The sequence below is a fragment of the Rhinopithecus roxellana genome, chromosome 14 (assembly GCF_007565055.1).
Source record: "Rhinopithecus roxellana isolate Shanxi Qingling chromosome 14, ASM756505v1, whole genome shotgun sequence".
Lineage (NCBI taxonomy): Eukaryota > Metazoa > Chordata > Mammalia > Primates > Cercopithecidae > Rhinopithecus > Rhinopithecus roxellana.
In genome coordinates this window covers 127772117-127786264 of record NC_044562.1, presented here as the reverse complement: position 1 = coordinate 127786264, position 14148 = coordinate 127772117, and the positions used below count along the sequence as shown (strand labels likewise).

At 43.3% G+C, this 14148-nt stretch overlaps 1 protein-coding gene and 1 non-coding gene across 2 annotated transcripts in view; one reads left to right on the top strand and one right to left on the bottom strand.

Annotated features, from left to right (window-relative positions):
• Positions 1–382: 382 nt before the first annotated feature.
• The window catches only part of LOC104654389, a 29189-nt gene continuing 15423 nt past the window's right edge, over positions 383–14148 (bottom strand). Inside the window, exons 2-3 of the mRNA XM_030916827.1 lie at positions 7675–7681; positions 383–668 (exon numbers count right to left, since the gene is read on the bottom strand). Of these exons, the coding sequence (XP_030772687.1) occupies positions 535–668; positions 7675–7681 (141 nt within the window). The 3' untranslated portion in view covers positions 383–534. The remainder of the gene's footprint in view (positions 669–7674; positions 7682–14148) is intronic.
• Positions 2042–2257, top strand: LOC115893419. The gene has a single exon (XR_004053421.1). It is a non-coding gene; the product is annotated as a small nucleolar RNA U3 (small nucleolar RNA).

Below are 14148 nucleotides of genomic sequence, written 5' to 3'. Positions count from 1 at the left end.
AAATACAAAAAAAGTAGCCAGGCATGGTGGCAGGTGCCTGTAGTCCTAGCTATGCGGGAGGCTGAGACAGGAGAATGGTGTGAACCCGGGAGGCGGAGGTTGCAGTGAGCCGACACTGCACCACAGCACTCCAGCCCGGGCGACAGAGCCAGAACTTCGTCTCAAAAAAAAAAAGAAATGGTGTGTGCCATGTAGATCCACCCACTCTTCTCCATGAAGGCGAATTCCCAAACTGAAACCACTCGCAAATGTTCATAGCAAAGCTGCTCAAATTAATTTTGCTTTTTCTCATTAAGTGAGAATCCAAAAGGTTAGTTAGAGTATTAGGTGTAGGGAAAGGATTAATAAAAAATAAGTGGGTCAGAAACATTGATAGACGCCCAGACCCCTCATGTGTAATTTTATTCTTTAAATGCAGAAGACAGCCCTGTGAGATGGGTTTAGCAATCTACATGTCATGGAGGAGGAGCACGAGGTTCAGAGATGCTGAGTAATGTGCCCACAGACTCTCAGCTAGCATAGAAAGCTGGGGGTTTAGCCTCCAGGTTCTGTGTTCTCAACACTGTCCCGGGTGTTCTCCTGACAGATACATTGACGTCCTAATGTTTGATCTGCAGCTGAAAACTTGTCTTCTAGAAACCCAGGGACCCTGGCATCCTCACTGCTGCCTGGAAAAGGTAGAAAACAATAAGATTGAAATCCTGGGCAAATTGTAAGTGTGAGTTCAGGAAGTCTAGGAAGACCCACTTGCCTGCAGCTCAACATATGCCTCACCTATGTCCAAGCTGCTGCCTGACACTCCTCCAGCCAAGGTTAAAGCTTTTATGAATTTAAATGCTAACTGATTGTATCTAGGCTCACTCACAAATTACTCCTGAAGCTATTTTGATTTTTGTTTGTTTGTTTGTTTGCTTGCTTGCTATTTCGCTGCTTGTTCGCCTATCACAGGCTTTTGCATGTCATCCTAGAGTGTAAGCTGCTGAGGAGGGAACCATGTCTTGCACACCTGGCATAGCATTCTTCCCCACCTGTCAGTCTTAAACACTTGTTGACTGATTATTGTATAAAGTACAAGACACACATCTCTGGGATCTATGTGTTTGCAGAAGTGTACTGTGGAGAAAGCAGGGGCCTTGGGAAGCACAGTCACCTCAGCTTCCATCCTAATTTGGCTACTTATCACTTATTGGATCTTCCACCAGTGCCTCCATCTCCTGAGCCCCCATTTTCTTTTTTATTATTATTATTTAAAATTTTTTATCTCCATAGGTTTTTGGGGAATAGGTGGCATTTGGTTACATGAGTAAGTTCTTTGGTGGATTTGTGAGATTTTGGTGAACGCATCACCCAAGCAATATACACTGAACCCAATTAGTAGTCTTTTATCTCTCACCCCCTGCCCACCCTTTCCCCCTGAGTCCCCAAAGTCCACTGTGTCATTCTTATTCTCATAGCTTAGCTCCCACTTACAAGTGAGAACATAACAATATTTGGTTTTTCATTCCTGGGTTACTTCACTTAGAATAATAGTCTCCAATCCCATCCACGTTGCTGCAAATGCCACTGATTCATTCCTTTTTATGGCTGAGTAGTATTCCATTGGATGGATATATATATATACATATATATATCGGAGTTTATTTATCCACTCGTTGATTGATGGGCATTTGTGTTGTTTCCACATTTTTGCAATTGCATGCTGCTCTAAACATGTGTGATCAAGTATCTTTTTTGTATAATGACTTATTTTCCTCTGGGTAGATACCAAGTAGTGGGACTGCTGGATCAAACGGTAGTTCTACTTTTAGTTCTTTAAGGAATCTCCACCGTCTTTTCCATAGTGGCTGTACTAGTTTACATTCCCACCAACAGTGTAGACGTGTTCCCTTTTTTACTGCATCCACGCCAACAGCTATTAATTTTTTTAGTTTTTAATTATGGCCATTCTTGCAGGAGTAAGCTGGTATCACATTGTGGTTTTCACATCTGTAAAATGGGATGACAATACCTGTCCACTGGTTTATTAAGAGGAATGAATTGCAAGACTGTACTTTCAGGGATTATTTCTATAGTTTGCTGCTAGAGAAGTTTCTCTGAACAGGTAGAGCCCCGGAAACCACTGGGTGGAGGCGCAGCATCCTCTCCTAAGGTGAAGCCGGCTCTTGGTGTTGATTCACTGCAACTACTTTTTGCCATGGATGATCGTCCTTCTCCTCCTCTGGCAGAGGGAGAGGGAGAGGATGTAAGTCTGAGTGGCATCTCAAAAAAAAAAAGTGGGGAGATAAGTTGGGAATGTTTGTAAAAAGCCTGGCACAGTGTCTCACCTTTCTGGTCAGAGTCAGAACGAGAATGAGCGCCCCTTGATTTTGGCCACCGCTCTATGGCCACTGCTTTAGCTGACTGGGACAGCCTATTGGAAAGAGCTCTCAAGAGCAGTTCCTTCTTTTCCTGAAGGGCCAGAGGCTCCACTGAGGCATCATCTCAGAGAAGCACTGGAGTTCTAGGAGCAAGAGAAAAACAGGCAGGAGGACAGGGTCACTCCAAGTCTGCCCTGAAGGAAGACAGAAGATAGCCACCCTTCAGTGAACAGAAGCCACAAGGCTTAGCTCCATCCTGGGCTCAGAACACATTCAGAATAGATTCACTGGGCTAGAACAAGAAGCCAGAAACACTGTGCCTCTGGACACAACAGTCTCTCAGCCAGCCACCGGTGAGAGGGAAGGTGAGTGATGCAGGATGAGAGAGCACAAGGTTTCTCTCTGAGCCCATTTCTAAGCACCAAGCCTGCCCTCTCAACTGTTTCCAGGAGTGGCTACCCACCTTCCCACCACACCCATCTGTTCCTTGGGACCGGTAGCAGAAGCTTCTCAAATCTCTTCTCTACCCCTCCAGATGTGACTCTCCCACCCTTCCCTGCAGTGCAGTAGATTACCTCTTTCCCTGACCCACCCCTCAGCTTCTACAGCAAAGGCAGTTGTTCCCCACTCCACTCCTCAGCTTCCATTCTGATTTGGCTGCTTATTACTTATTGGATCTTCCACTGGTGCCTTCATCTCCTGAGCCCCCATTTTCTTTTTTTTTTTTTTTTATTGTTATTATTTAAAATTTTTTATCTCCATAGGTTTTTGGGGAACAGGTGGCATTTGGTTACATGAGTAAGTTCTTTGGCGCACTGTGGTTGATGACTGCAATCATCTCAGATGTGTGGTTCCTGAGTGTGTGACTCATGGCTAGTCCGAATTCAGATGTTTTGTAAGGGCAAAATGTACACTGGATTCTGATAACTTGGTGTATTCGTCCATTTTGCGTTGCTGTAAAGGAATACTGGATGCTGGATAATTTACAAAAAAACGAGATTTACTTGGCTGTCACTTCTGAAGCCTATACAAGAAGAATTGTGCCAGCATCTGCTTCTGGTAAGGCCTCAGGAAGCTTCCAATCATGGTGGAAAGTGAAGGGGGAGCAGGTATGTTACATGGACAGACAAGGAGCAACAGAAAAGAGGAGGTTCCAGGCTCTTTCCACAGTCAGATCTGGTGGGAACTAATAAAGCAAGAACTCAGTCATTAGCATGAGAAGGGCACGGTGCCATGCATGAGGGATCTGCCCCCATGACCCAAATACCCGCCGCCAGACCCCACCTCCAACAGCGGGAGTCACATTTCAGCGAGAGATTTGGAGGGGAATCTATCTATCACTTAGCATTTTTTAAAATGCAAAATATCTCACTAATACCTTTTTAGATCAATTACAAATTGAAAGGATAATTTTGACTACAGTGGATTAAAATAAAATATACTGTTAAAACTAATTTCACACGGGGTTTGTTGCTGTTTTACATTTTTAAACATGGCAACTAGAAAATTCTAAATTACATTGGAGGCTAGAATCCATGGCTCACATAATGCTGCTGTACAATGCTAGTGTGAACTATCACAACACTGTTACACTATTATCATTTGTTTTATCTCTGCCTCACTCACTAGACAGGGAACTTAAGGAGAATAGGAAGAGTGTCTTCCATGGCTGTCAGAGATGCTTAATACATGACAAATATTCCATAAATACTTGTTGAGGGAATGAAGCTATGATAAAAAAAAAATTAAAAATATTCAATGATTCTGAAATATTTTAAAAATCACTCAAAATCATGTGCTATATTGACTTGCCCACAACACTAGTCTCCTTGGTGTAAAGATAACATTCAATTCATGTACTTGGTATATGCTAGAGTTTGGTTTGTTTGACCCCTCCAAATCTCACTTTAAAATGTGATTCCCAATGTTGGAAGTGGGACCTGGTGGGAGATGTTTGGGTTATGAGAGAAGATCCCTGATGAATGGCTTGGTGTCATTCTCAAGGTAATAAGTGAGTTCTTATCCTATTCATTCCTGGAAAAAGAGTCTGGCACCTCCTTCCCCACCTCTCTCTCTCTCTCTCTCACACACACACACACACAATGTGATCTCTGCACACTGGCTCCCTTTGCCTTCCACCATGAGTGGAAGCAGCCTGAGGCCTCACCAGATGTAGGTGCTGGTGCCATGCTTCTTGTATAGTCTACATATTTGTGAGCCAAATAAAAGTCTTTTCTCTATTAAACTACCCAGCCTCAAGTATTTCTTCATAGCAACACAAACAGACGAAGACAGTATGCATGCTCATATATTTCCACAGGTGTAAAAGAAATGAATCTTCCAACACTACACTGGACCTCATGCTTGTAAACTCAAGCGTGACTGTTGCCCTGGCTCAGAATTTGACTGACAGTTGGCTGCCCCATTTACTTCCTTGTGGCCCTATGGGCAGTCCTCGAACCAGTAGCATGAGCACCACCAGGGAGCTTGTTAGAAATGCAGAGCTTCCAACTACACTCCGTACCTATTGAATCAGATCAGAAGCTTCTCTATAACCAGATTTCTGGTTAATTGTAGGTTAATTGTAAGCCCTTAACATTTGAGAAGCCTGAACCATGTGTTTTTGTTTTTCAGCTCTAAGGAAGAGAGTCACCTGGAAACTTGGCTATTATTCCTTGTTATTCTCCACACATATTTTGCTAAAAAAAACATCGTGAGCATTCACTTTGCGTAAGGTGTTATGAATCAGACACATGGCTCTTGGTTGTGTGACTTCTGTCACCCATTACTGATGAGCTCTCACTGTTTGTGGAGGCAGCTGGACACCCTGGATGCTGGATGCCAGATAGCTCTTCAGGAGGGCTCTGAAGAAGCCAGAAATGGTACAAAATGGCCCCAGGTCTGCAGAGAATCTATACACAGCACTTTTATGAGTCTTGCATTCTGAGGGCGTCCAGAGGAAAGAAAGCAGCCAACACTGCCTTTCTCCCAAGAAAGACATTTTGCCAGAATCTGTTCGTCTCCATGGAGACCCCAAGAATCTGCAAAGCCTCCATCAGCGTCCTGGTCCCCAGGCTCAAGTTCAAGCAAGCTTAATTCCCCTTTGTCTGGGTCTCTGGAGTAGCATGAATTTTGTCACTTTGGGGGAATGCAGATTTTTTTAGTCACATCTGTGTGTTCCTGGAGAGTAAAAGCAACTCAGACTGGACCTGCAGCAGTCTCCAGACACTCTGTGGCTGGGGAATTGCCATGAAGCTTCAAGGAACTCTCACCTGAAAAATCAGAAGATGCAGTGACCAGAATTCTTTCCCTCCATTTCTATAGTTACAACTGCATTCACCTGGTCAGTTAAATGTATTGAACACCTGTGGTGTTTACCATCAAGCATACAGAGATCATCCTGTCCAAGCAAGAAAAACTGATGTGTCAACAAGCAACAGCTTGAAATGCTGGCACAGCCAGGCACGGTGGCTCACCTTGTAAGCCCAGCACTTTGGGAGGCCGAGCCAAGCAGATCACTTGAGCTCAGGAGTTCAAGACCAGCCTGGACAACATGGTGAAACCCCATCTCTACCAAAAAATACAAAAATGAGCAGGGCATTGTGGTGCACGCCTGTAATCCCAGTTACTCCGGAGGCTGAGATGGGAGATTCACTGGAGCCTGGGAGGTCAAGGCTTTAGTGAACAAAGATGGCACCACTGCAACGCAGCCCAGTGATGGAGCAAGACCCTGTCTCACCGAACACGAGCAAAAACAAAACACAACAGAGGAAACAGCACTGGCATGGCTTTCATTGCTTCACATCCGGTAAATAAGCCAACAAACTCTTGACCCACTAGGCTCTGGGTTCCGGACAGGCCCTGGTCCCTCTCACCACCTCCCTGCTCTCTGCACTCCAGCCCTACTGGCTGCTTCCTCCCTAACAGCCTTTATCTGGACACCTCCTTTCCCCCTCTTCTTGCCTAGTTCAGCCTTTATCTCTCAGCTCTGGGATCGCTTCCTCTGGGAACCTTCCAGATGTCCAACGGCCTGTGTGAGCGAGGCCCCCGCCCTGTGCTCCTGGAACCCCTCCCTTTCTCCTTCCTATGTTCTCTTCAGTCATTTCTGCAGAGATCCTGAGTGACAGCCTTTATTCCATAGGCTATGGAATCTGAAAATGTTTGAGCAAAGGAGAGATAAGATTTAAGTTTGGGAAAGATGAATTTGGCAGCTGTCAAGAGAATATGTTCAACAAAAGAAGAGACTGTAGGCTCAGAAAGGAAACTGGAATGATTATCTTTTAAATGCCAGACCTGGGGCTGTTTTTTGAAATATTTTCTTATTTGTTTTTCAAGATGTATCTGCGAGTAAGGCATTATTGTCCCCATTTTTTAGCTGAAGAAATTGAGACTGAGAGGGGTTTAGTGACTCGCTCAAGGCCACACAGCTGGAACTTCCGGGCCTGCCTGGTTTCCTAACTCTCCCTCCCAGAGAAGCTGTTGGAAAAATTCCTTATGGGAAATAGTAGAAAGGAGAGGACTGACCTGGTAGATGTCATAGGGAAGAATCAACAGAACGCATAGAAGATGGTATGTGGGGCTGGAGCCTTGGAAGAAGAACTCATCCAAGATGACTGAAGTTCTCACCAGGCCACTTCCTTCCAGAAACTTCCCCAACAACTCTCCCACATGTTTCCTCAGCACTCTGTGTTTCCCCCATCAGAGCACTTTTCGAGGTGTTTTATAATTCCTGGTCTGTTTGGCTGTCTTCCCCACCAGCACCTGTCCGTGGTGTTTACTGTTGTAGCCCCACAGGGAAGCAGCGAGCCTCTAAGGGCTCAGTGAAGTCTTGCTAAATGAATGACGGAACAAAGGACTGGGTGATGGAGAGCGAGGACACCTGTGGTGGATTTATAGCGAGAAGTGCTTGTAGCCAAACACGGCATCAGCCAGCCAGAGCTAGTGGGGCAGCTCTCTGGGGTGCACCTGGAGCGTTCACCTGTGAGGACCTCTGTGACTTATTTTCACTAAAAAACAGGATTCTTCCAGGTGAGAGTGAGGTGACTGGACAGGGCAGGGCTGCAGCATGCTGCCTCAGAGGAGACCTGGCTCAGTGCATCCAAGGCTAGGTACAAAATCAATAATTCCACAATTGCAAATCTCAGAGAATCCTCTCTGATTTATTGGTCACTGCATTTGGCACTTGAAGAACAACTTATGCCATAACTTGTAAAACTTTAACAACATGAAGCACTGGTTTCCCTCGAGAGTTTGCAAGGATGCTCTGCAGAGAGGGAGAATCCTTGTCTTGGCTCTTAAAATGGCATCTACCTCAAACTTTCTCTGTCCCACATCTGGGGAAGGCTCAAAGAGCCCTGTAGATCTGTGATCACCACTTTCTCCTCTCCAGAAGCTGTAAAAAGTCCTCCTCACACTCTATGGGTGTCTTAATATCTCCCCCACATCTCTCTGCCCACTTTAATCAATGTGTCATCACCTCCTGAACAAACTGTGCACTCACCTCCTTCTAGTCAGCTTCCAATATTTCTTCCATCCTCACCCCTGCCTCCGTATTACTAGTAGATTAGTTTTTCTAAAAACTGGTCAGAACTAAGAGTTAAAAGCACAACTCCTTAAGCTGGCATGCATCACCCTCCACCCTCCAGGCTGTACTGTCACTCCCTCTCTGGACTAACCTTCCACTGTGCTTCCGCACATTCACCATCCACAGCCAAGCTAACTCCCAACGCCTCCTATTGCTCATCCTCTGCCTTCCAGCCATGTTGGCACTCCCAGCCTAGCATGCCTTCTCTCCAAGGTCTCCTGTCTAAATCCCTACTGGCCTTCTGGAATGTGTTCAAATGCTATCTCCTCTCTAAAGTTGATCCCAATTCCCTCAGTGAGAATTAACTTCTCTCTTTATATGTTCCCACAGTGCCTTCTTTCTATCTGTCATAGAATTTTCCAATAGATTGTCTGGTAATGGAGTTAACTCCATGCAAGTTTGCAAAGGCAGTCCCACTGCATTACAGTCTCATTTTGTATGTCACGGGTAAGTTCTGTTGATAAATAGCAACCCACCCATAATCAACACATCAGCAGGCTATTCCTATGTTCTTTGCAACCCAAGGGTTTCTGCATTTAATGACTCTAATTAAAACTCTTAGCATATCAAAGGAATTTTTTAGAAAAACAGCAATAATTAGCTTTGGAAATTTCCACAATTTGTTACTTTGTCAAGCTCAGTAAGCACTGGTTTTGTCATTGGTGTGTGTGTGTGTGTGTGTGTGTGTTTTTTTCCTGCTTGCAAATGTTCCAAGGAAAGCTTTGAAATCCTGAACCTTACCGTCTAGCTAGAAGAAATAGCAAGGGTGACCATTCTGAAACCCTTCTTTCGTTATTTCCCTCTCCTCTCTCAAGTGAAAGAGACACTGTATATAGTTTTTAGGGAGAACCAACTCAAAGACTTATTAATTGTTTCCTGTCTTCTGGATGATTCTTATCAACTTTCAAAAATATGCCAGAATCTTCATATTTAGAAACCTTTTCTTAACCTAGTTTCTCACTCCAGTAATAGCACCAGCAAAACTTCTTAGAAGAGATTGTCTCTACTCCCTGCACTTACTGCCTCACTGCTTGTTCTCTATTTACTAATTTATTTATATTTAGATTGCTTTAGAAATATAGATCCATTGTGCAAAATTAGAAAATACAAATAAGATAAGAGAAAACTTAAAGTACCCGTGTGACAAAACTGTTAAACCCATGGCAAAAGACGCTTCCCAGCTTCCCTTACCATTGGGGTGGACACTTGCACTCCATTGGTGAGTGAAACACATTATTTCTACCCCCTCGTAACATACAAGTGATAGTGATGTGACCTACTTTCCGGCATGGTCAATAAAATCCCCCATGGACACTCCTCTGTGCTCTTTCTTCTTCCTGCGAAATTGAATAGCAAAGACTACAGCAAGCTTGGAAACCATGTTTTTAAAGTGGCATAGTCAATATTAGTCTTGGTCTGTAAACGACCTCTGGAAATGGACTTGAGTTTACCCTAAGCCAATGAAGAAACTTCTACTCAAGAAAATATGTAAAAATTCCATACCAAATGTGAAGGTCTGTGGTATTTGAATCAAGACTCCTTTTATCTCCCTCCCCACCAGTTCAGCGATGTGGAAACTGCCCTCCAGACTACTATAGCCAAGAGCATAGGGCAAGACTGTCACATTTCTTATTCTGCCCTTAGCACCTTGTTGCCAAGGCCAAGTCTTGGGTGACTGCAGTCAAGATGTAGGGTGCTCTCTTTTTTCTTCCAATTCCCAGCCATGAAATGAAGGCTTCATTTTAGATGTGGCACACTGAGAATACTGGGGCCTGACAGCCCTTGCCTTCATTCATGAGCCAGTGACTCCACACCAGGACTGGCAAGCTGAGAGAACCCGAGGCTGCAGCCCACCCTCTAAGCTTCTGGAGTACCGGTGTCACTCCAAAACAGGCTTGGCACTGTCCCTACCCCCAGCTCCAGAGTCCTGACTCAGAGATTTTTGCCTAGAAGGGAAAACTGGCCATAAAACAAATAGCTTCTAAACTCTTCCCAAAGGAACTGACTTTATTTGGAACAGAGTAAGCCTTAGGGCACTCTCAAGAACAATGGAGATTGTAGTGGGAAGGGATTCATAGATCTAATGAAGATATAGCCTAGACTGTAGACTGGCTAGTTTACAGGAGAGGAGTGGGGAATAAGGCAGCTCAGGGTAACCCTGATGTGAGAACAAATATTAAACACTGACCTCAGAAACTATTTCTACAAAGAGTGACATCAGCAAGGTGGTAGATGAGGAAGTCCCAACCCACATCCCACCACAAATGCAATGAATGATTTAACAACTACCACAAACAGAAATAATCCAGGAAATCTCCAAAGTACAGTGAAGAAGTTGCAGCAACCCAGTAGAGAAGAAAAACTGAGAGTGACCATGTAGAAAAACATAGGAAGCATTTTACCTGCATCACCCTATCATGCAATCTGGCACAGATCTGCAATGCCACCACAATTTTTATCACCAGGGACCCCCACAGTCTTTGTCAAAGCTGCACTAGTGACAGAGCTGCCCAGAGTCCACACTGCTCCCCCTCCCGTGAGCAAAACCTGCTACTGCACCATCCCTAGTGCCAGAGTTGCCACATCCCACATCCCAGCCCTGACACCACCTCACACACACCTACACCCTGGAACCCCAATGCTATCATCACATACTACACTCTCACCCCCAAATCCTGTTGCCAAGGACGATCCCCTCAGCCATCACTTCCCTTTGCAGGGGAAAAGGAGAACAGGAATTCACTTCACAGCCAAAGAAGTGTGACAATGGTTTCGTGCTCATGAAATTCACTGGTCTTACCATGTCTCTCATCATTTTGAAGCAGCTGGCTTGCTAAAATTGTGGAATGTCATTTTGAAGTCACAGATGCAGCACAGCTAGGTGACAATATTTTGTAGGGCTGGAACAAATTTCTCCAGACTGCTAAATATGCTCTGAATCAGTATCCAATATATGCTACTACTTCTCTCATCTCAGCATTCATGGGTCCAGGAATCAAGGAGGGGAAAGAGAAAGGCCACCACTCACCATTATCCCTAGTGAGCCACTAGCAAATTTTTGCTTCCTATTCCCACAACTTTATGCTCTGCCACCCTAGAAGTTAGTTCCAGAAGGAAGAATGCTTCCATCAGGCGACACAACAATGACTCCATTCAACTGAAGGTTAAAATGCCACCCAGCCATATTGGGATTTTCATGTCTCTGAGTCAACAGGCTAAGAAGGGAATGACAGTGTTGGCTGGCATGATTGATCCAGACTACTACTGGGAAATTGGACTACTAGTCCACAGTGGAGGAAGGAAGAGTATGTCTGGAATAGAGGAGATCCCTTAGGGTATCTCTTCATATAACTATGCCCTGTGATTAAGGTCAGTAGGAAAATACAACAACCCAACCCATTAAGGACTACAAACGAAATGAAGGTTTGGGTCACTCCATTAGGTGAGAAAACCATCACCAGCTAAGGTGCTTGTTGAAGACAATGGGAATACAGAATGGATAGTACAAAAAGGTAATGATCAATACCAGCTATGACCATGTGACCAGTTACAGAACTAAAGACTGTAACTGTCATGAGCATTTTTCCCTATTTTGCTAAAAAATATGTTTGTGTGAACTATCACAAGGACAGAAAATCAAACACCGCATGTTCTCACTCACAGGTGGGAATTGAACAATGAGGTCACTTGGACACAGGGCGGGGAACATCACACACTGGGACCTGTCGTGGGGTAAGGGGATGGGGAAGGGATAGCATTAGGAGAAATACCTAATGTAGATGATGAGTTGAGGGGTGCAGCACACCAGCATGGCCCATGCATACCTATGTAACAAACCTGCACGTAGTGCACATGTATCCTAGAACTTAAAGTATTAAAAAAAAGTTTGTGTGTATATATACACATAGTAAGCGAATATCTTTGCTTTATTTCCTCTCCTATTCCTTTATCATGTAAGATAAGATGTATTAACTTTATATCAGTATTTAAGTATTGCTAATTTTATGTCATAGTATCTAAATTATGGACTATCAAGAGAAGAGTAAATATCCCTCAAGGACTTTACCTCCTCTTCTCAGGAAGGGTTTGGTGCATTTTCAGGTGTATCATGTTAGGTTGAACTATGACCTTGTTATAGTCTTTATTTGAAGATTAAGTGTGGCTTAAGGAGATACATGTGGATGCCAAGTTGACAAAGAGCGAACTTGTAATGGTTAATGTTAGGTGTTAACTTGACTGGGTTAAGGGATATCTAGATGGTTGACAAAGCATTATTTCTGAGTCTGTCTGTGAGGTTGTTTCCAGAATAGGTTAGTATTTGAACTAGTGGACTCAATAAGGAAGATCTGCCCTCACCCAGATATAAGCAGGCACCATCCGATCAACTGAGGGCCCTAATAGAACAAAAAGGCAAAGGAAAGAATTTGCTCACACACACTCTCTCTCTCTTCTAGAGCTGGGAAACCCATCTTCTCCTGCCCTTGGATATAAAAACTTCAGGCTCTCTGGCCTTCAGACTCTGTGGCTTTCATCAGTGCTCCACAACCCAGTCCTCAGGCCATCTGCTTTGGACTAAGAGTTACACTATCAGCTCCCCTGGTTCTCAGGTCTTCAAAGTTGGATGGAGTCATGCTACTGACTTTCCTGTTCTCCAACTTGCATACAACACATTGTAGGACTTCTTACCCTCCATAATCACATGACCCAGTTCTTCTGACAAATTGCCTTTCATAAGCCTATATCAGATAGATAGATGATAGGTAGGTGGGTAGATAGATAGATAGATAGATAGATAGATAGATATGCATACATACATATTTATTCTATTGGTTCTGTTTCTCTGGAGAACCCTAATACCGATTACAGATGGTTAAAATAAAAAAGTCATATAACAAGTGTCAATGAGGATGTGAAAAAATCAGAATCCTCATACGCAGTGGAAATTTTGAATAATACAGCCACTTTGGAAAACAATCTGGCAATTCCTCACACAGTCAAATATAGAGTTACAATATGAACCTCCTAAGTACATGTATTCTACTCTTAGGTATATACCCAAGAGAAATGAAAACATATGTCTACACAAAATCCTGCACATAAGGCTTCATAGCAGCATTGTAGAGCCAATAGGTGGGGGAAAAAACAATGTCCATCAACTGACATTGCTTGGATAAACAAAATATGGTGTATTCATACAATGGAATATTACTCAGTCATAAAAAGTAATGAAGTCCTGATACATGCTGCAAAATGAATGAAATTGAAAATATTATGCTGAGTGAAAGAAGTCAGTCACAAAATATCACTGCTATGGTTTTAATATCTCCTCTGAAACTCGTGCTGAAACTTGATTCTCAGTGTGGCAGAGTTGAGAGGTGGGGACTTTAAGAGGTGATTGGATGATGAGGGCTCTGCCCTCATCAATGGACCTATCCATTCGTGGATTGACAGATTATATGGGTTATCACAGTTGGCCTTTTAAAAGAAGAAAGAGATATGTCAGCCAGCACAGGAGAGCACCTTAGCACACTCAGCCCCCTTGGCATGCCAGAGTCCCCAACAGCAAGAAGACTCTCACCAGATGTGGCCCCTTGAACTTGGACTTCTCAGTCTCCATATTTACAAGAAATAAATGACTTTTCTTTACAAATTACCCACTTTCAGGTATTCTGATAAGCAACAGAAATTGAACAAAGATAACCAGATATTATATGATTTCATATATGTAAAATATCCAGAATAGGGAAATCTGCACAGATAGAAGTAGGTCCAGTGGTTGCTTAGGGTTGGGAGGGTGGCAATGCGGGGGTTAGAGGAAAGATAACTAAAGGGTACAGAATTTCTTTTTGAGGAGGTCAAAATGTTCCAAAATTGACTATGGTGATGATTGTACGTTTCTGTTAATTTACTGGAAAACACTGAATTGTACACTTTAAGTAGGGTAATTGTATGGTATATGAATTATATCTCAATAGAGTTGTTGGAAAAGAGTTTGAACCCATTAAATAGTGGGGTCTATTTGTTATAAGACTTCAGCCTACCCTAAATAATATAACCCATAATATCACAATCCAATGATAAGCTTATTTTGATGTACATATTCTATGGTTTGTTTTGCTTGGATATAACTTTTTTAAATTAGCAAACCAGCTAACATTCTGTAAACTGTACTTTTTGGCTTAAATGATTATAACTACCTTTCTATGT